The sequence below is a fragment of the Lutjanus erythropterus genome, chromosome 9, assembly GCF_056507025.1.
Source record: "Lutjanus erythropterus isolate fLutEry1 chromosome 9, fLutEry1.hap2, whole genome shotgun sequence".
NCBI lineage: Eukaryota > Metazoa > Chordata > Actinopteri > Lutjaniformes > Lutjanidae > Lutjanus > Lutjanus erythropterus.
Window position 1 is genome coordinate 4,794,127 of NC_139325.1, and position 24,111 is coordinate 4,818,237.

At 38.7% G+C, this 24,111-nt stretch overlaps 1 protein-coding gene across 1 annotated transcript in view; it reads right to left on the minus strand.

The window, feature by feature from the left end:
• tsnare1 (T-SNARE Domain Containing 1) overlaps positions 1-24,111 on the minus strand; it is a 222,811-nt gene that overhangs the window by 22,238 nt on the left and 176,462 nt on the right. The window contains exon 9 of the mRNA XM_084725823.1: positions 17,156-17,228. Within this exon, the coding sequence (XP_084581949.1) occupies positions 17,156-17,228 (73 nt within the window). The remainder of the gene's footprint in view (positions 1-17,155; positions 17,229-24,111) is intronic.

Here is a 24,111-nt window from a genome sequence, read left to right on the forward strand (position 1 = left end):
CCACATAATTACCCACATATATTCACAACCGGCCGATAACAGCGAGAGTGCTATTGATTGTTTTGGTGTTGTGAGAGAGAAAAGGCTACAGCCGCTTCACAGATGTGGGTAAAGACTCCTCACATTGTGACTGCGTCGGATAATTACTGTCCAATCTGAGCTTGTACAGAATTAACTTTTGAACTTATCAAGAGCAGGAGGTTGGCTGAATGAACGCTGCTGACTGACGAAGTGCACTTACTCCTTTGAGTTGGAGAAGGAAGATGGAGACATGTTTAGACTCAGCGGGATAAGGTTGACTCCTGGAATGACTCTTTCATTTTTCTGCCTCTCTGTTCAGGAGCAGTCACTTTTCTTTTGGCTTATTGATAATGCATTTTGAACTCAAGTTTTTTTTTTCTATTATGCCAGTTACACACCGTGCCGTGCAGGCAGACAGGTCAGAATTCACCCGCATACAAAAATGTTATTCAGGAAAGAACGCAGAGATTTCTTCTACTCCTTCTAACACAGTAACATTAAGAGTATATATATTTTTTTACTTTTATCAAAGTATATTTTTACACAAGTACTTAATTTTAAAATGATTATAAAAGATTGGAATATTATATTATGGTGCTGTGAACTGCAGTAAGATTAACATATCAAAAAACATGAAAGCAGCATCAGTAGAATTTAATATTATTCCAAATTAGGGATATAATACATATATATATATATATATATATATATATATATATATATATATATATATATACATATATATGTATAGTGTCTGATTATTCAATGTGCCCAGTTAAAGAGGTGGTGATGGAGTTTAGTTCATTAAACTTTTGTTGAAAATAAAAAAAGAGAGTGAGATAAAAAATAAGAGGATGTGGAAATATATTTATATACACTGATCAGGTGAAGTGAATAACACTGATTATCTCTTCATCGTGGCACCTGTTAGTGGGTGGGATATATTAGGCAGCAAGTGAACATTTTGTCCTCAAAGTTGATGTGTTAGAAGCAGGAAAAATGGGCAAGTGTAAGGATTTGAGTGAGTTTGACAAGGACCAAAATGTGATGGTTAGACGACCGGGTCAGATCATCTCCAAAACTGCAGCTCTTGTGGGGTGTTCATGGTCTGCAGTGGTCAGTATCTATCAGAAGTGGTCCAAGGAAGGAACAGTGGTGAACCGGCGACAGGCTCATTGATGCACGTGGAGAGTGAAGGCTGGCCCATGTGGTCTGATCCAACAGATGAGCTACTGTTGCTCAAACTGCTGAAGAAGTTAATGCTGGTTCTGATAGAAAGGTGTCAGAATACACAGTGCATCACAGTTTGTTGTGTATGGGGCTGCATAGCTGCAGACCAGTCAGGGTGTCCATGTTGATCCCTGTGAACCGCTGAAAGCAACAACAATGGACACGTGAACATTAGAACTGGACCACAGAGCAATGGAAGAAGGTGGCCTGGTCTGATGAATCATGTTTTCTTTTACATCACATGGATGGTCGGGTGCATGTGTGTTGCTTACCTGGGGAACACATGGCACCAGGATGCACTATGGGAAGAAGGCAAGCCGGCGGAGGCAGCGTGATGCTTTGGACAATGTTCTGCTGGGAAACCTTGGGTCCTGCCATCCATGTGGATGTTATTTTGACATGTACCACCTACCTAAGCATTGTTGCAGACCATGTACACCCTTTCATGGAAACAGTATTCCCTGATGGCTGTGGCCTCTTTCAGCAGGATAATGCTCCGTGCCACAAAGCAAAAATGGTTCAGGAATGGTTTCAAGAGCACAACAACGAGTTTGAGGTGTTGACTTGACCTCCAAATTCCCCAGATCTCAGTCCAATCAAGCATCTGTGGGATGTGCTGTCCAATCCATGAAGGCCCCACCTCACAACTTACAGGACTTAAAGGGTCTGCTGCTAACATCTTGGTGCCAGATACCACAGCACACCTTCAGGGGTCTAGTGGAGTCCATGCCTCGACGGGTCAGGACTGTTTTGGCAGCAACAGGGGGACCAACACAATATTAGGCAGGTGGTCATAATGTTATGCCTGATCGGTGTAGTTCATAATTAACCAATATTAAATCAACTTGATGCTTTGAAAACACAACAACTGCCAAAAAATACTAGCTCAGACAATACAACATTTGCCGGATTTAACATGGCTTCTGGTATAAACCACACCCACTACTGGTCCTCTATTTAAATACAGAATATTTTGTTGTTTGAATGGATACAGATATAAATACAGATGACGACTACAATGTAATGCATAATGAATAACTTAACATAAAGTTAAACAGTTTTTTAAGTGTGGTAATGTCAAATTGTCTCCATTAATGTCAAGTTGTGATAACAAAGATATCTCACATGATGTCAACGTTTGCATTAAGAATGACATAACTGACAGAACGAACACACTGACAACAGTCAAAGTCTGTATCTGTTCATGACAGGTGTCATAACATAGCTATATCAGTGTAATGACAGTCACACACTTCAAATAGTGTTACCAGAAAAAATTGTCACCTGTACAGTTATACACAGTACAGTGTACACGCAGATTCATGACATAGTCACACATGTACAAATACAGGTGAGAAACCATCACCTGCTGGGACGAAAACCCGAACAGACATCTGCTATTGGTTGAGGCAGCATCACTGTCAGTCAGAGTTCACCGAAGTTTAACTCCCTCTGTAGCAAAGGCGTAAATTTGTGCATGTGTTATGGTTCCATCAGTCATTGCGTTTAACCAATCTTAACCTGTTGATTCCACTGAGCACATCGTGTCTGCACTGCGGTTTTCATCCTCCACATGGCTGCATGTCCTACCAGCAGCATTTCAGCAGCAAAGCATTTTTCCTGCCAAATGTAGTTGATTATACTAAAAAATTCCTTCCTTTTTGTGCTTCCACATGGTTAAATTGTTTTCCCGAATCTGCATGGAGTGTATTATTTTGAAAATTGTGTGCACAACTGCTGCAGCATCCATCAAGAAAAAACTTGGCACATATTCTCCACAAAGCAGAGCGGAGAGCTGCTTCTGGGACATGCTGCTGGTGGAACTACTTGCACCAGTCATTGTATAGCATGGCCACGATCAGCTCTGGGGGCTTCTGTGCAGTAGTGCAATGCAGTCGTGCCCAGTAGAATCAACCCACAAGTATTAGATGCCTTGGCCAGGCTTACTGTCAGTAGAACTGACCTAGCATACATGTTTTTGATGGCGAGGGGAAAACAGAGCACCCAGAGGGAGCCCGTGCAAGCAAAAAACTTTGGTCATATCACCCCAGTTTTAGCCTCTTTACACCGGCTTTCAATACACTTTGGAAGTAATTCTACAGTTCTTTTAATTACTTACAAGACACTAAATGGCCTGACTTCTTACTATATCTCAGATCTTTTATCCCCATATGACCCTGTCTTTGAGATCCTCTGGCAGGGACCTTTTATCTGTTCCAGACTCTCAGCTCAAGTCTAAGGGGGACAGATCTTTTGAAATGAGAGTCCAGAGGCTCTGGAACACCCTGCCCAAGGAAATACAGCAGATTGAATCAGTGACTTCTTTTAAATCTAGGCTTAAAACATACTTTTATCACAGTGCCTTCATCTGATTCTAGCTTTTTTAAGATGGGTTTTGCCACTTTTACCTTTTTTATGTGGTTTGTTTGGTTCTTTAATCGTGTTTAAATGTGTCTTTATGTTACCTTGTGCATCTGTATGAAGTGAGGGCCATTTTAAAGGTACAGACCATTGTTGATTGATCAAGTTGAATATCTGACATCCTCCATGAGGAGATGAAGGCTGGGAATAAATAAAGCCAACTGTGCTGAGAAAGGGCAGACAAAGGTTACGCACTGTAACAGTCCAGTGAAGAATGCAGCTCTCCATGCACCGACAGAAAGGAAGGATCAGAGTGCACAACCAAATGACCTGATATAACAAAACACTCACTACAGACTGAGTCACAGAAAAACGAAGGCATCCCACAGATAAAAGCTAATGAAAGAACAGAAGAGACCAAGAAGCTGCCGTCATTCTTCCGTGCAAAATCAGAGAATATTAAATTATTCTTCAGTCAAAGCAAAGCAGCACTCTCTGCTCACAGGTGTACCAAACAAACAAACACTCAGTCAACTTTACAAAATATCAAGTTAACATTATATAGCTGATCATACTAAGACAAACATGTTTGCTAACCGTCCACCAGCGCTAACATGAACTTTCACATTAACTTACAAAGTGACTCACCATCCAGGTGTGTTCAGGTGTCTGATAATGTTTGATGAGGTCGATCAGCATCCCTTATCCCCGCAGACGTTGCATTCAGTCATTCTTTTGTTTGGGTCTTATGTGACATTATTATGGCCAAAGGTTGTGACAGATGACACAGCAGCTGCAGGTGAGCTCGCCATAATGTTGTTGCTGCAGCAGTCATCTGTGGTCGCGTGCAAGATCCATATGGTTACGCATAATAATTAAGGTCGAAAGATGATAAACCTTAATCCTTCGAAGCTGTCAGCTTTCCCCATAAAGTTACCAGTAACAAACCCTTTTAAAATGAAGTAACTGTAACAGTGTAACTGAATTTGAAAAGTGACTAGATACACGACGGGTTATGGTAAAAAGTAGTGGAGTTGCTTAGTAACATGTTATTACCAACACTGCTTACAGTCCAGTAAAACCTTTGAAACCTTTTATGAACCAATAACATTCTGATCCTTTTTTACATCATTGATGGAACAGAACACGGCTTTCATCCATCAGATATGACATCACCATTGCTGTGACATCACCATTCCAACATTCCATCATTTGAGTGATTTTTTCCCATTTCCATAGAAAAAATCAAAACAATATTAAAAAATTCTTTAAAACAAAGTAGAAGGTTTAAAGGTCTAGAATGGGTCAAAATTACATTGCATTACACTTATACTAGATGTTCTACTTGTCCTCTATACACCAAACCAAATGAAACCACTCTGAAATTACTCTGCGTTGTTGCTAATAAGTACAGATATCAGCAATCCTGGTACTTCAAATTAAAACATGCATATCATGCATGGCTGAGTATAACATAATTATAAAGACTCCAGCATCCAAGGTAAGAGGAGGATCTATTTAAAATTACATTTAAAAATAAACTACTCCCTTCAAGTGTCAACTTGCACAACACTGCATGGCAGATGTCAAACCTGCTTAGCATTAGCCTGTTAGCGTTGTCTTTATGAGTCTCATTCTGCAGCGATGTGATGCTGATTGCAATGTGTTAAAGCACAGCTGTGCCTATGTGAAGGCTCATAACTCATAGGAACACAAACAGCTATCAAATATAGCATGATCCAGCACACCTGAGCTCCTTTTTCATACACATGTGCTGGCATGGCTTGAGTCAGTTTCAGCCCAGCATGGCAGGTGTTTGAATCTCCATCTCCAACAGGGCTTGAGGGTGCATCTTTTAACTGACACACGCTTGTCATGGTAAAATAATTTGATTTTTGATTTTTTCAGATTTTATTGTTTTTTAAAGGTGTTTATCATGAAGTAGTAACATGAGAAATTCATTTCATCAGTAGTAGCTTCACAAGAATCCTGTGCAGTTGTAAGTGAACATGAAACAGTAAAATAAAGCAAATATCTCAAAATACAAACATGGATGCAGGAGAGAAGCTTCAAACCACAAAGATTCAGTTAGAAGCTACAAATGTGTCTTTCTTTTGGGTTTCCTGCACAGACATGAGTTGGGTCTCGCAACATGCTTGTTTAGGTGGAGGAAGGGGGATCGTCCGGGGTTGGCTGTGGTAGGCGAGACGTCAACGCAACCTGCATGGAGGCGGGTCAAGCGGGCTCAGTCCGACTCTGGTGTTGCTACAATTTGAGTGCAACTTGACACAGCCTAGTGCATTTATTGAAACTCAAATCAACATGAGATGATAACCTGGATTTTAAATGTAGTTTCAATTCACAAAAATCTGTGTAAAAAGTTGAAGTTAGGTCAGTGGAAGATGTCTCTACATTGCTGAAATGTTCTGTGGAATTTCATGGTCCCCAGAAGATGATTCTTAATGTGGTGATGCACTGACTTAATATGAAAACAAGCTTTATTGGGATCATACAATCATAAAGCGTACAGTTAGACAGTAACTGACATTCTGTGCATTTAACCAATTCTAGTATTTGGAGCAAGAGGCAGCCACTGTTAGAGCTGTGCCTGAACCCGATGAGACCCAACAAGTTCAGGTTGGGTCAGGCCTTATTTCTCACAGATTTCACAGGATCACATTGGGTTCAGGCTCTATTTTATTTATTTATTTATTTTTATTTTTCTCTCCAATTTAGCTAGTGAAAATTACAATTCCCTGCCTGTATTGTCCCTATCACTGAAAACTCCTGGTGTTTGGTGCATAGACAGACGCTTGTTAAGAAAACCGTCAGGCTGTAATTGGGTTTGGGCTGAAATATGATAATGAGGTTCGGGTTTTTGTTTTGGTTTCAGACAGAATTTTGTCGGCATTGGGCATCGACGGGCTCGACTTTTAAGGCACAATTAAAGTGCTAGCCACTGTGCAGTACCAAGGGGATCAACTTTAGCTTTAAGCCAGCACCATGGTCAGGGACACTGACCTAAAATACCTGGGAGTAACCAGAGCAAACCTTTGCAGGCTTGGGAAGAACATGCCAAGCCTATACAGAGAGGCCAAGTCTATACCACTTGCGGTTTCATCATCAGGACAAATTTGTGCACAGAATAATCTTAATCTAATACACACATTTCCATAAAAAGGTTCATGCTGTCAAGTGGATGAACCGTTTGCTCTCAGATTTGCAGTGTTACCCTCTGGTATAATTAATTCAAAATACCAAAATACCAAATAAACACAGATCTGTAGGACAGTAGACTATCCAACAGAGACAATCCCCCAGTAAGTCCAACTCCAGAATATTTTAATCACCCTAAAAAACAAAAAGGATGAACTCTTTTGATGTGTATAAATGAATATGCTTTTAGCACTTCTTTTGTGAGGCGTGCCAGAGTTTGTGTCTGCCTACTGAACCAACCTTGTTGATTGTGTATCTCCACTCACGGGCTTTAATATAGTGTGTCCTTAGCCAGCATGAATAGGCCATAAAAGCACTAATCCTTCCTTCTTGAGCTTATTCATTTCTTTGTATTACCCGCTGCTTTTGCTACAAACGCCTCCACAGCACAATCGCATATTATTCATATCCGCCACTACACCAAGAAAGCCTTGTTCAAAAAAGGCCAAAGGCAATTTCAGTGCATCTCTTTTTAATGGGAAGAGGTCCATTATTGCATGACTCTGTAATGATCAGATTGGACTTCTGCTGTGTTATAAAGTCCTGAACCCTGCAGTCTGCCACAGAGTCATCTCCTGTCTCTCTGTTTGCCCATTTGGGCGGAAGCACACTGTGTTCCTCTACCTTCCATGTCCAAAGTACCACATCAACAGGCTTTCACATGCAAATGGAAAAATGAGTGAAAAACTCAGTGCAGTTCATGCATGTCTGATTATGCTGAACAAGCACGAGGTGCAGCAGAATTCACAAATAGAAAGAAAGACGCAAAATGGCTCAATGTGATGGAAGAAGAGCAATTTATTCTACACAGCATTTGACTGCCAAATTAACATGCAGAATGTGTTGAAGCATAAATCACAGATAATGGGTTACCTCATTTTTGTCTTTTTTGATTTATGAATTGACCCTTTGCTAAACACCACCCTCCCTAGTTACTGTTATTACCTGTCAAGCTTTCCATTCTCGCACTGCGTTTATGGTGATAGCGGCAGATTCAACATCAAAATTGAGGGTAATTGTTGAAACATGAGGTCTTTGATTCTTTGGAGAAGCAAACAAACGTAGCTTCAACTCAACCAAATATAGAAACACTGCAGGTCACACAGAAAACAACAAAAATGTTGCAAAATAGTTTAATTCTCTTATAAGTGCAAAATACAACTTTTAGCCTCATTATTGTCAGCAAACAATCATTTGCTATGTAAAGATATAGATGGCATCCTGAGCAGAGAATGAGTCATACTCCCAGTGTGTTTCCAGCATGCCCATGATTGTGTGTTAGCAGTACACAAATGCAGTAAACAACACACTAAAGTATGTTTATGAAAACATTTTAGGTGAAGAATAGGTGATGCCAGAGCCATATTTCATCAGCACTGTCTAGTCTGATAGTTACATCTGAGAGTCTCCATTGGAAACCAGAGCCAAGATGGCAGCTCTGGTTTCCACTGGTTTCCAAAATAGGCTTCTGAAAACTTTTTAAGGCAATTTAGTAACATAATCTTAATCCTAATGTATCAACAGTCTGGCTCCAGAGCCTCTTTCCAGATTTAGACAAAGAGCAGACAGGGACAGATTGGAGCAGGCTAACTACTGTAAATCTAAATTTGGACAATCAACTTTCTCCATAAAGGGCTGTCAACCCTGAAACACATCATCAACTGAAATCAAATTGATTCCAGATATAAAATCCTTCACAACAAAGGTCAAGTGCTGGCTAAAAGCAAACCAAAGCTGTGCCCACTCTTAGCTATTTGTGATTAAAATTTCTCAGGTGTATTAATGTATGTTAACTAGTGTATTGTGGTATACATGTAAAAGCCCAACTAGGGACAAGAGTTGAAAATTATCTATAGTTATAAACTGTCTATGCAACACATCAATTTTTTTTTTATCTGTACTGGAACTATTAAATTGCACTGTCCATATCAAATGAAATAAAATTATTATTCTTTGATCAGCACTGCCTGGTTTCACAGTTTGACCTGAGTTAAGGGAGACTCAGTTGGAAACCAGAGCCAAAATGGTGGTCGCCTGGTTACAATCTGTCTCGTATCACAGCTGAACAGCACACTAAACCAGTGATTCCCAAACATGAGTGTGCCAAGTGCCAAGTCCACGTGTGCCTTGGATTTTGTGACAACCGTACACTATTTTTGCAATACACAATTACAGAAATAGTTAGGATTGGTATTTTAATTCATTGCATCAGTGCTTTGCACACACTCTTTTCTAATACAGATTGAAATTCTAAACCGTAACAAAAATCCTTTAAAAATCTTCAGTCAAAGTGAACCCCAGTTTGTTGCCTTATTAGAGAATTACACCTTTTTTCCCACTAACACACTCTGATTGTCTGATAGGTTACATGTTGCCTCCATTTGTTAGGTTGGTTATGGAGGCTAGCTTGCATGAATATGAATACAGTTTGCTTTAAGATTTTAGCATGCCCTTTGGTATGCCTTGGGCACAAAAAGTTTGAAAATCATTGATAGTTTGATGTGAAATTTGTGAGCAGTGTGGGTTCAGATGAGGGTCCCCCTCCCCCAAAATTTACTGAATAAATGACGCATGCATTTGTTTTGGTCTGAGATGCTGGTGCTCTATTGCAACCTCATATACAGCACCTTCAATGGAAATTATCTTTTTTATTTTCAATATTCTGATTGTGTGATTCAGCTATATGATTATTTTAAATGTATGCTACTAATCAGCAACAGGCTGGATCAAAGAGCAAATATCTGGCAACAAACAACAGGCCAGATGCGTCTGGCAATGATCATCACCATTTAGAGTTTCCTGGAAACATTTTCTCACTTTGCAGCATTTTCCCAGATGCTATATGCTGTTGTCAAAATGATGAAGCTGCTTTTCTATTTGTATGTTTTTCTTTAGCTGCAGAGAGCTGAACTCTCAGAGCCGCTGCATTTTCTTCTTTGTTATGTATATTTCAGAGGAAATTACTGTGGGTTGTTCAAGTGTGGTCTATAACTTCAAGTATGGTCCTTTTTACATGAATATTAGGCTAAATTTTGAAATACTGAAGAACTTTTATTTATGGTAACTATGGAGAGGCTCTTATTTTTTTTATTGTTATCAGTAAATTTCATCATATTGTAGTAAGAAGCTTTCATATTTTCTGATCCTCTCCTGTTTTTATTAAATGTGAACACAACCTAAACCCTGTTCTTTTCCATGTTTCTGTTCTCAAAAAGGGTAACCTTTGGCTGCAGTAAGCAACTTTAACACATGATTAACAATGAAAGGGTTACAGTTTGGTTAGGTTTAGATACAAAATAATACATGTTTAAGTTAAGGGTAAGGCCATGTTTAGCTTTAACATGACTACAGAAGTCACATGAGGAAAGGTCACATGTCACCGCAGAGACTAACAACACGAAAGTCACGTGACGTATATGACTTATAATCTTAATCTAACATCCAGATATCCAGATCACACCAGGCAACAAACCCTAACATTACTTTTTATTCAACATATTATTATTTATATTTTTTCTTGTTTTCATTGAACACAGCATATAGATTAATCCTCTAAATCCATTTTTGTTGTGCACATTTTACACTGACCTCCTTAAATTTATTTTCAAAGTATCTTGTTGAGAGTTTCTTTTAAATCTCTAGTTATGCTTTGGAATTGTTTTTCTATCAGTGGATCCCAGTTTTGTTTGTCTTTGGTCTTTGAAAATGTTTTATGAGGAAATGCATTTATCATATTTGTTCAGCCTCAGTGATTGACCTTTTGCTGACACAGAATGCATTTTGATGAGTAACACCGAATGTAAAAACAACATCCTGTTTCTAAAACTCCACAGGGTGCCTTTAATGTGCAATTTTACACTTTTTATTTTGACCATTATCTTGTAAAAATGTTAACAATGATCTCACGGCAGGTGTTGTACTTTAAACGGCTGATGCTGCTGCAGTGTGACATCAGTGATGACGGCGTGGCTGGAGGCACTTGACAGTTTGAGAGCAGAATAGCTTTTTTTTTTGTCTTTGAGATTTAGTTCGTAGTCATTCTTTAAAACAGGTTTCAATTTGCAGTTAATGAACGCGAGAAGCCGGCTTACTGGTGCTTTATTTCAGGCTTTCATTCAGCACACAATGAAGGCAGGACATCGGCCTTAAGACTGCCTGATTTGGACGTGCAATAAAAGCAAAATCATAGGTGTTACTGTTGTGTTTCAGTTTAGTTCACGGACAAAAATGATAAGTTTAAGATCAAACTCAAATAACTTAAAAGCATTTTGGAAAACAAATGTACGTACAATTTTGTCTGTGCATCATCCGTTGAAGAAAAAAAAAAAGGGGGAAGAAAACAGATCTTTCGTTCTCATGCCATCGGGGTAAGCCAGTCTGAGTCAGCCTGACTCTAAAGGGTATTTAAAGGGCATCTACATTAGCCTGATTGAAGGCAGCAGACAAAAGGACACTCTACAACAAAAAGGCAGCAATTAGCAAAAGTTATTGCTTCCCATTCCTCATCACGCACGCATACACACTCGTGCACGCGCACACACACAGTCTGCACAGTCTTACCCTAACCGTTTTGCACCGTAAAGCTGGATTGTGCATACAGCATTTACACTTTTGTTCTACAATATTATCAAGCCAACTCTTTGCTATTGTCTCCCTGTTTTATGTTTTTTGTGCCCTAACTTTTGCCTGTAACAGTGTTTGATTGTTAATATAATACATTATAATACTTTAAATGACCCATGGGTGTTCAGTGTGAGTGAAATTCTTGGTGTAAAAATATATGTAATAAAAATAAAGAAGAAACACATCTTGTTAAAGACACCATGCTAAATGCAAAAGCATGGTAATTGCTTGTTTTTGCCTCGCCTTCTTTGTATTATTGCTGACATATTATTGTATCTGTTCCTTCTATTATCTGTGTTGTAGCAGATTATACCCCGTCTGCCTTGAGAAAGCAGTCTGGGTGCTATTTTTAAATGTTCTAAATAATATAATATAATATAATATAAATAACCTAACTTAAACTGTTTATGTGTTAACATAGATGTATTCCTAACCTCAACTCCAGTGTCCTATTGGTTGATTAATACAAAGACATGTTGAAAATCAGTGTTGCTCTGACTTACAAAACTGTTGTAAAGGTCATAAAGTGACCAAACCTTTAAAAAGTGCAGAATTACAGGGGATGTATAAGGATGCAGAAAGACTTATCTAAAGGTGCAGTCATAACCAAAAAATGTGTTTAAAGTTCACAGTTGGCATGCTGGGATATGTCTGCTGATGATAAATATTTTCTTACAGTTTCACTGCCATATAATTAAGACCTGGATACAGTGTCAGCACTCAGCCTTGCTTCTAATTTTGTAGCCACTTGTGGTATCACTGAGAAATGTTACCCTTCTCCCCAAAACAGAATTCTCCCCATAGACCGGCATTATAAAAGAGATGTCTGCAAGGAGGTTTTAAATTAGTAAAACTGTTCTTGAGCCGAGACAAGTGAGAAGAAATCTGTGACGTGCACATTGCTGTGACATCAACTGTACACGCAGATGCTGCAGACGGTAGCTCCTCCAAAGTTTACTACTTTTTTCCCTTTAATCTGTCATTTTTTCAGCGTTATTGTTGAAACATGTATCAGCAGTGACAGAAGCACTTGGCGACACTGGAAAAAGAAGCCTGGGGTTTGGATTAAAGAACACCAGCTCTTGACGTGTTCAACAATGCAGTCAGCAACACCCGGTCAGATCAGCCGAACGCACCGCCGCAGAAGGAGAGGAGGAGAGCGGAGACGAGAGCCATGCTATGCAAGGCTGGACTTAAGGCTGCATGTCCGGTGAGGAAAATGAAACGGAAGAGGGCTCTGAACATGCAACGGGAAACCAGAGAGCTGCTCCACCACAGAATCAAGCTGTTGCACATGACAGGCGGACAGGCAGTTCTGAGCTGACAGGATGCAACACACACAAGTCAAACTTTTTATGTGACGATGTCGGCCATATTGTCATCACCATCTTTTTGCTGCAGTTTACATTGAACTGCAAATTCAAAAAAGTTACTACAGAATTATTTCCTGGGTGTATATTTGTATATGTGTGCAAATAACTGTATATATTGCTTTATTTTATTTTACTTTGTTTTATTATTTTCCTTTTCTCTTCTGAATTTAGTTATCTGTATTATGTGTGTATGTAGCATTGTATAGCAAGGAACTACAGCTCTCATTTTGCTGTGCAGCCCTGTGTTGTTTGATGATAATAAATTACCCTGATACTTTCACACAATGCACACTGGCAATCTGGCAATTTTGGAAAATACCAGATGGAGCCGGTCCAGATGAAAATTGCAAGGGCCAAGTTTTTTCACAGTCCAACCCTGTCACAATATTAAGTCTATGAGGCAGGTGGGGCCAGCAGGAGAAACAGTACTGCACATATTCAATGGGAAATCTACCCTGGAAGTAAACCTGGAAGCAAGACACTTTTTTGGGGTAAGCGCCAGGCAAGCAATAGGACTGAAAAGGCGGCATCTTTCATAACACATCCTTGGCCACATCGTTCTACTGACTGACATTTATGAAAATAAACATGAGACGTAGTGTAAAAATTCATTCATGACCTGGGACGTGGTACGAAGTAGGCAGTGTAGTTTATTTTTGGTCAGTTCCACAGACTTTGTCCGAGAGCCTGTAACACAAAGCAGGCTCAACATACCCAGAGTAACTTTTGGTGATGGGGTTTAAAAGGTGAGGTCAGCAAGACTCTGGTACTACTACAAATACTACTAATACTATTAATACCACTACTAATCATTAAAGGGCAAGGACAATACGACTTTGGTACTACTACAAATACTACTAATACTACTGTCAATACTACTGATACTACTACTAATCAGTGAAGGGTAAAGGCAGCAAGACTCTGATACTACTGCAAACACTACTAACACTATTAATACCACTACTAATCATTAAAGGGCAAGGACAATACAACTCTGGTACTACTACAGATACTACTAATACTACCAATCATTAAAGGACGAGGACAACAAGACAGTGGTATTACTGCAGATACTACTAATACTAGTAATACCACTACCAATCATTAAAGGGTGAGGACAGTAAGACGCTGGTACTACTGCATATACTACTGCAAATTCTACTAATACCACTTCTAATTGTTGAAGGGCCAGGACAATAGGACTCTGGTGCTACTACAAATACTACTAATACTACGAATCATTAAAGAGCAAACAAGACAGTGGTACTACTGCTGATACTACTAATACTCCTAATACCACTACTAATCATTAAAGGGTGAGGACAATAAGACTCTGGTACTACTACAAATACTACTAATCATTAAAGGATGAGGACAATAAGACTCTGATACTACTACAAATACTACTAATTCTACTAATATACTGCATATACTATAGCAAATTCTACTAATACTACTGTAAATACTACTGATACTACGACTGATGATTAAAGGGCATAGACAACTCAACTCTGGTATGATACTACGAATACTACTAATTCTACTAATATACTGCATATACTATAGCAAATTCTATTAATACTACTGTAAATACTACTGATACTATGACTGATGATTAAAGGGCAAAGACAACTCAACTCTGGTATGATACTGCAAATACTACTAGTACTGCTACTAATCTTTAAAGGGTGAGGACAATAAGACTGGTACTCCTGCAAATACTAATAATACTACTGATACTACAACTGATCATTAAAGGGTGAGGACAACAAGACTCTGCTACTTCTGCAAATACTACTACTACTATGTTGTACTATGTTTAGTTCAACATTTGCAGCTTGATAACTCGTCTGGATGACGGGGGCAGACCGCTACTTCTGTTGCCAAAATGTGTGCATAGAAATATTATAGAAGTATTATAAGAATACTTCAGGCAGCAGCGTTTCTCTATGATCCTTCCTACTTGTCTGCTACTTCAGCACCATGGACAGCACCATGGATTTATCAATCCACAGCATAGGATGATTACCAAATAAATATTAATCCACGGTTTAAAATAATCCTTCAGAAATGCACAATTTCCTCCTGCTTAAGTAAAGTTTGTCAGAAACTACAATGCCAGTGTGTTTTAGGAAATGATTGATCCTTCATTAGGAACCAGTGAGCTCAGAGCTCATTGCAACAGACAGGGTTGGAAAGTCAGAAAGTACTGAGAAATGGACAACTGTATTGTTTTGTTTATTGTGAGATTTAAAAAAATACAGAATTCCACTAGCTTTAGCATTTAAAGTAATGGTTCCCAACCATTTTTCTTTTCCTCCCTCCTTGTATCAGTCCATTTTATAGTCTAAAATAAACATAAATTGTTTCAATTCTTAGAGCCTTTAGCTTTGTTAAAGGTCTCATTTTCCTTTTTTAACAACCCAACACAGTACTGTAGCTTATTCACATTCACCCTTACCAACAGAATAACAATTCATTATCACAGAGCTGTAAAATGTAAAATGTAAATAGCCTACCATTTATGAGAGAGGGCAAAATAAAATGCATTTTTTTTTATTCAGAATTCCATAAGTAGTTAAATGGCCACAAGTGCTCAATTTGATCTTTGACTACTAAACTCTATTATTTCTCATAATCATTTTTCATAATAATAACAAAATATTCTGTTAGTTTATCTTTGTGAAATAAAACAAATATAAAGTTTGTAAAAAATTCTTTATGTATTTATTAGTTTACAGCCATCATGTGTAGTAAACCATAATGACTGAATGGATTCACAGCAGTATGTTTCTGTGGGATAATAACCATCAGTGATCTGATTCAAATTTTAGATTCATCTAGAATTATTCAGAGCAAGAAAAAGTTAATTGTATTTTATAAAATTATACATATGTTATTTTAACACTAATGATACAAATGTCCACTTAGAACCATCTTGAAAATAATCACAGCCTATGAGAAAAGGCTGGAAATGAATACAAAAATAAAACCAAAGAAAATTGGAAATATTGCCATTTGTAATAAGTAAGGATGCTTCGTTTCAAAATGTGAGAGCTTTAAATAAAAATTCAGTGAGTTATAAGTGCTGATACAAAAAGTGTTACAACCATCCCTGGTCTCCCCTACTATATTTTTAAATGAGCCTAATTAATTTTTTATTTTTTTTTTAATGTCTGCAAATTGGAAATCGAGACCACTTGTTAAATTGGATCGACACTGACTATGACAACCAAGATGCATCTACACCTGTGCAAAAAGTAACAATATGGGCGATTTCTGTTTGGGTCAATATGACAAAATAGGTGAAAAATATGATTTTTTTTTTTTTTCGCCTTTTGTGTAATTTACATAACAAAATAATTTTAAATGAAAACACAGAGAGTTTTAGGAAAAATCAGGTACCAGCAGCATTGCATTTTTTAATTTAACAAAGTTATTGTACAGATACCTTTGAAAATGACCGCCTTGACTGTTCCAGTGTTAATAGTTTTGTATACAGACTTGTCAACATTGTGATTTTAGTCAACATATGCAAGTCTAATTTTGACAACCTGAGAGCACACAAAGCTGTAGGGACCCACTGTGACTTTTGGTGACCCCCTAAGGGTTGCCCAGACCCCAGGTTGGGAACCAGCACTTTAAAGAGATAATTCTGAACTCTTAAAGGTCAAATTACCCTCCCAGTTATTTATCTGACTGAAAGACAAACTGTAAATGAAGTGACTCCATCAGCCACAGCTTAAAGTGTTTTGTAGCACGGCTGCAGCTAAAGACAGTCACCTCAATTTAGCAAGTCATCTTATCCTTATCAGACCCTTCACTTCTGCTCAGAGTTGATCTACAACCCCGTCACAACAATATTTTTCAGGTATGTCTCTTTGTCTGCGTGGTTGTTTGACATTATTAAATAACAGCCAGTTCTCTGTTGAATGTTCATGACGGAGCCAGACATAGCTGATGGCAGATTTCTGACCCAGCAGCAAAGCCTCTATATCTGCCCTATATCTGTGTCCTAAGTTTCAGTCTGTTTTGCCAAGTCAAAATCACTGCAGGCTGTGGAGAGCGTTTACAGATATCAGGGTGTCTAAATGGATTTTCTCCAACAGGCCAGTGTTTGTATAAACCCAGAGCATTTTTGCTCCTAATCAAAGAATGAGAAGAGTGTGGCAGCGAGGCAGAGGTTAAAAAGTTTGTTTTGCCCAGCAGAATTTTCTGTCTCGTGTTATTAATCAGGCACATCAAATTAAAACTTGACCACAAAGGTTATCTTTGCTAATTGGGACACAATAATCAACACACACACACACAAACACACACTGATATCTTACCTATGGCGTCTCCTTGTTCATGGACCATACTGGCCAGATCCTTCATGATTTGACTGACGTCCAGCATGTCCCTCTGTGGACAGAAGACACAAGACACACTAATGTTACACCACTGTTTCACTGAGCTCAGACACTGACACTCAGAGGTGGAATGTAACTAATTACATTTATTTAAGTACTGTACTTGAATACAATTTTGACATAATTGCATTTCACTCATATGCTAGTTAACTAGTCTCTTTTTACATAATGACATGATACAGTACTTTTCTATTATTCTACCCAGTAGTATACAAAGTATTTAAAATTTGATCCAAACTACAACATTAACATGTGCTCACATGTATTTGTTAGTGATAAAAACAGAATAATATAGTATTCCATAATAATATAACACCATGAAAGGAGCCATACCTAGTGAATACTTTTACTTTTGATACTTTAAGTACATTCTAATGATAATACTGCTGTACTTTTACTTAAGTAACATTTTGAATACAGGACTTAAACTTGTGATGGAGTATTTTTTTTTTAGACCAGGGTACTGTTCTGGATCTGAGTGCTTCTATACTCATAGCTGACATTAAGATAAGATATTCCTTTATTAGTCCTAAAATGTGAAAATTTCCCGTTTTACAGCTGCAAGAATAAAAAAGAAGCATCAATAAAAACAATGAATATTAAACAAGCAATATAAACAAGAGTTAATATAAAAAATAGGAATTTAAATGAGGAAATCTAAAAATAGGAACTGTGTATGCAATATAAACAGACTCAACAGCTGAGTTTACACCATTGCACAGAGGGAATCTGGATATTGCACGTTGGAATAATGATACACCTGATTGAAATACTGATATTGCACAGATCATAGATAAATGAAACTCAAAACCATGACTTGATGGTCTTGCTCTTGTCATGTGTCCAAATATATACTGTTCTTCCCTGGGTGTCACCTTTGATATCTGATTGACAGGTAATTAAACTAAATTAAACTAATTAGCTACTTAAAAAAGTAATCCACTGATTTATGCTGCAATCCTCTTGTCCTCGGAACTTGGACAAAGAAATGTGCAGCAGAGAGGTCACTGAAGTCTGAATTTGGAGATGGAAACTCGTCAAAGACCATCTCGACCGAGTCTGCTGACACAAACACACCTGACACTTCACCTTCTCTTCCTGTCTCTTTTAACATGCACTAATTTGTTTGTTAAATAGCTGTTGTGGAAGCTTGTGAAGTTCAGAGGCTTGCCATGCAAACCTGAAACAAGGACGCTCTGTCTAGCAGATTTAGGCTGGAGATATACTTGCTGTTTAACCATGCGTTTGCATTAGCGTAGCGTTAATTTCTGAGGACGCGCACAACCATCGCTCCAAATGGATGCAGGATACGCGAGGCAGCCATGAAGCGTAGGGATGCATAGGGGTGCGTATGCAAACGCGTAGTTAAAAGCAACTATATTTCTGCCTTTATTGGACATGTCTGGACATGTTTGAGCCACCAGAGCCAGAGGACGGTGACAGGATTTTTTTTCCTTCTGTGTCGGGTTGTTGGAACTGAAGCGAGCTGAAGTGAACTGCTGGGCTGACTTGGACTGAGAGAGTTGCTGAAATTCGTAACTGACTGCTTATATAGTGTTGGGGGACCACAGCTCCGGTACATCACCGAGCCACATATCAGGTCCACCCAAAAAATCCCAATCACAGAAATCACAAACAACACAGTCTAACTCCAGAGGAAAAACTTAATTTTCCCTCTACACAGACTTTAAATGGTAAATGGTGTGATGCTATCATTGTTGTATTGCTTGGCTCAAGTTAAAAAATGAACAGGATGCCAGTGGGAACTCATCTCATTTGTGGACTGATAAATTACATGAAATCTGAATGGTGCAGACACTTGTGTACTCACCAATCCATCATTTTAACAACCCTAGTCTTTCTTTGACTGATCAACAGTCCAAAGCTCGATTACAACTTGTTTACTATCATAGAATATATAGAAAATAAAAAAATATTAAAACCTGACAATTTTTTGTATAAAAAGGCAAAAGTTCTGTTGGTCTTCTCAATATTAGTGGCATCAAATACAAATAATCACACTAAACTACCCTGATGTCTCATGCAACTTTAAATGCTTTGCAGAAGACCTCAGATGTGCAACTAAATATGCATGAATTTGTAAAAAGTGAAATTCTAAATCAAGTTCCATGTCCCTTTAATTAACAAATTTAGTGGATTTGTTTAATCCTAAATGGTGTGTGCTTGGCTTGACCAAAAGTTTAAAAAAAAAAAAAGCAGTTCAGAGGTTTTGTTCAATTATTTCTCTGTCAGGCCACACAGCAGACCAGTGCAGCTATGGTTGACCGCAGCTAATTCTCCACAGTCTCCAAGCTTTGAATCTGCTCTCAATGTTTCAGCTCAAAGCAATATGAAAGCTTATAAAACCTCTGTCTATCTCCTGCTCACAGGTCCCCCCTTTCCTCCATTATGGCTCCGTGCAATCACAGCTGCGTTTGTGTAGCCTAACCCACTGGGCCATCCATCACAGGTGGCGGAGATTGCTGTGGAAACTGGCAGCCATCCTGCCACTTGGCAAAAAGCATTTGAATGGAGCCAAAATGGCCCCTGGCAAACCTTGTGATGCTAAAGACTTTTTTGCATTTATCTTTGGGCAACGCTGTCTATCATGCCGTAATAGAATAACAAATTTATTTTACCTGGCAAAGCATTGGGCAATCAGGGCTCATTTCATCATAATGACAGAGCAGTGTGTAACCAATTTAGCAAATAGTGTGTGGAGGTGAATAGGCAGACACACACACACACAGGGAGGAGGCAGAGATGTGATGGGTTGGGACCCCTGCCTGAGGGCTGAGTGGGTGGCCAGGCTTCAGGCCAACACTGTGCCCTTTTCCATATTTCATGGGCTTTAAATTCTGCTCATGGCCAATCTAGCAGCCACTGGATACTGGCACTGGGCTGGGAACCAGGACTGGAGATTTTTCTATTATGTTCTCGACAACAGGTTTACTACAGGATGTTTTCTTATCACCAGGGGCGAGTATATCAGCTCTGCTCAGACAGTTCCTGCTTCAGGTCCTGTGTGGACCTGATCAGAGGCAGGGACAGTAGTCTCAGGTCCTGTTGACACTTTTAGTTTGGTTAACCTGGTGTGGACTAAAGCAAAAAAAAAAAGATTCTAAACTAGAAGAGGTCATCCAGAGTGCAGATCACCACCAGGCAGCAGATGGTGAAGCACCTACTGCAATGCCACCACACCTCAGTGGCCAGTTAAGAAGAGTAGAAGAAAAAATAGAATCACTACCTCACAGTTGTTTGAAGGATGTTGATCATGATCATGATTCATCAGCCTGGTGTCTGCCAGCCTGTTGTTAACCTGTCATTGTATTTTGCTATGGATGACCCTGTCTATTGTACCTTTGTTGTGTGTATATTCATATGTTTGTTCTGTTTTTTCTATTGGAAAAAATCAATAAAAAGAAAGTTAAAAAAAAAAAAGAAAAAAAAAAAGAAGGATGTTAATATGGAACTTACTACTACAATGACCTGTAACATTTAAAGGATTTAATAAAGGTTATTAAGTATATATTTTGGTAAAATGGAAGTTCTCACTATACATGTGTGATTCCAGTGAAAATCATGCTGTCTTCTCTTGGAGACAATTTTTTATAGAGGAGGACAGAGGACTGATCAAGTGCTGAACATTATGATGTCACAGTGGAGTTCATCTTTACCCTTGTGGATATAAAATGTCATCACCTCATCATTTTATCCTGCTAGATATTTGTGTGTAATGTTGTTCTAATTAGAAGTCATATATATGTATATATATATATAGATTCTAAACTAGAAGAGGTCATCCAGAGTGTATATATGTATATATATATATATATATATATATATATATATATATATATATATACATATATATATATATATATATACATACATATAAATATATATATGTTTTTTTTGTCTGAAACTGAAAAGACACCAGCAAGTAAAGCTTTTGAGTCAGTGTAAAAGTATAATATTTGTCTCCCAGTACTAGTTGAGTAGGAGAAAAGTAAAGGGTTTAAAAAAAAAGAATTATAATGTAAAAGTCATGTATCATATAACTAATTCATTGGAGTCTTTTGGTAATGTCATTCTGCATCACGGATCTAAGTGAGGAAATTGAATTATTGACAAACAGCAGGTTATGCTGAACTTCCAATACACTGAATGTCTTGAACTCTGACATACTGTACAGTTTGCTGGCTTTCAAGTTTGCTGTCTACTGTAGTGTAAAACACAAACTGTTGTTAAAAACTATTAGATACAAGTCATACTGTTTATTCATATTCTTGAGTATGACATTATTATACACTGATCAGGTGTAACATTATGACCACTGACAGGTGAAGTGAATAACACTGATTATCTCTTCATCATGGCACATGTTAGTGGGTGGGATATATGAGGCAGCAAGTGAACATTTTGTAGAAGAAGGAAAAATGGGCAAGTGTAAGGATTTGATTGATTTGAGAGTTTGACAAGGACCAAATTGTGATGGCGAGACAACTGGGTCAGAGCATCTCCAAAACTGCAGCTCTTGTGGGGTGTTCCTGGTCTGCAGTGGTCAGTATCTATCAAAAGTGGTCCAAGGAAGGAACAGTGGTGAATTGGCGACAGGGTCATTGATGCACGTGGGGAGTGAAGGCTGGTCCATGTGGTCTGATCCAACAGATGAGCTACTGTTGCTCAAATTGCTGAAGAAGTTAATGCTGGTTCTGATAGAAAGGTGTCAGAATACACAGTGCATCACAGTTTGTTGTGTATGGGGCTGCATAGCTGCAGACCAGTCAGGGTGTCCATGTTGACCCCTGTGCTCCACCCAAAGCACCAACAATGGACATGTGAGCATCAGAACTGGACCACAGAGCAATGGAAGAAGGTGGCCTGGTCTGATGAATCATGTTTTCTTTTACATCACGTGGATGGCCGGGTGCATGTGCATCGCTTACCTGGGGAACACATGGCACCAGGATGTACTATGGGAAGAGGGCAAGCTGGCGGAGGCAGTGTGATGCTTTGGTCAATGTTCTGCTGGTAAACCTTGGGTCCTGCCATCCATGTGGATGTTATTTTGACACGTACCACCTACCTGAGCATTGTTGCAGACCATGTACACCCTTTCATGGAAACAGTATTCCCTGATGGCCCTGGTCTCTCTTTCAGCAGGATAATGCTCCGTGCCACAAAGCAAAAATGGTTCAGGAATGGTTTGAGGAGCACAACAACGAGTTTGAGGTGTTGACTTGACCTCCAAATTCCCCAGATCTAAATCCAATCGAGCATCTGTGAGATGTGCTGGACAAACAAGTCCAATCCATGGAGGCACCACCTCACAACTTACAGGACTTAAAGGATCTGCTGATAACATCTTGGTGCCAGATACCACAGCACACCTTCAGGGGTCTAGTGGAGTCCATGCATCGACAGGTCAGGACTGTTTTGGCAGCAAAAGGGAGCCCAACATGATGTTAGGCAGGTGGACATAATATTATGCCTGATTGGTGTATGGACTGACCTTCTCTCAGCATTAGGGCTGCACAGTTTGGTAAAAAACTGAAATTATGATACGATTTTTCATGTTAAGTAAAAAAAAAAAGAAAAATTAAAAGTGATATTTCTTGAGATCTGTACCAAACAATTTTTAGCCCAGGTCATCTCTGCAGCACTACAGTACCTCATTTTAATGCTGTTTTCTCACAAATCTTTCCCTTTAAAAAAAAAAAAAAAAAAAAAAAAAAAAGATTTGTTTCTGGCTCTGCAATTTCTTTAAAAATATTGCACTTGGCCATATTGCAATTTTATTGCAATAAATTGTGCAACCCTCATCAGCACCCCAGCTGTGACTGACTTACAGTCCCTATGATCATTAATCATAATAATCATAGTGATAAATTATTTTAAATTCAGCACAACTACAGCAGACAGCTACACTGGCCCATTATAGGCAATCCAAGATATACATCATTGCTTGAAATAACAAAGTGAATTCAGATGAACCCTGATTGAATAGAAATCGTGCTGTGGCAGTAAAATCAACAAAACACCCCTAGTATTTAAAAGCCGAGTGGCAATTGTTGTCTTTTCTTCACAATTTATTTATAGGTCTGTATGCATATTAAATAGATCAGTCATGGATTATGTTTTATTTGCATTCAATTTAAAGAAGACCGCACTTCCAATTGTTTGCTTTTGTGTGTTTTAGTGTGGGGGTACCCCAAGCAATTACACTTAAGGCATCCGAATGTCCAGCTGTGGCCCTGGTTGGACAGTACCATGGACCTTTCATGATTATATAGGAGACTGCTTCCTTTGTCACAGCTGCGGAGCAAATACATTGTGTTCATTTAATGGCATTTTAGCTTTTGAAATGCTGTTAATGTCTCTTGTGACACAAACCTGTGGTTCATTCACTTTGTCTTGTAACCACAAACAAAACCGCAGCAGTTTGCTTGGAAACAGGCCGAAACCTTCCCAAGCGGGTTTTTTGTTTTTTTGGTACGGCTGTTCAAATAACAGCTTTCACTCCAGTCTAAATGAACCGAACCTAATGGGCAAACGCACCACAGTTTGTTTGAACTGTACCAACAGGTCAGGTGTGAAAACACTCTCGCAGGTCTGTTGAGTATTCTTCCACAAGGCACCAAGGATGTTGCTTTCCTGACAAGGAAGGATTCTATCTAAGTGAAGTGAGCTGAAGTGGTAAGCATAATAAGAGCTGGCTGAGTTCTCGAAATGCCAGAGGCAAGTCATTTCCAGCCTTCAAGACAGAGAAATGGGACAGTCCTTTACAGTAGCAAACGGATACACTGCTGTCCAATTATTTCTGGCTCCAGCAACAGATAACTTACAATTTGAATGTTTCTGACCAGCATTAC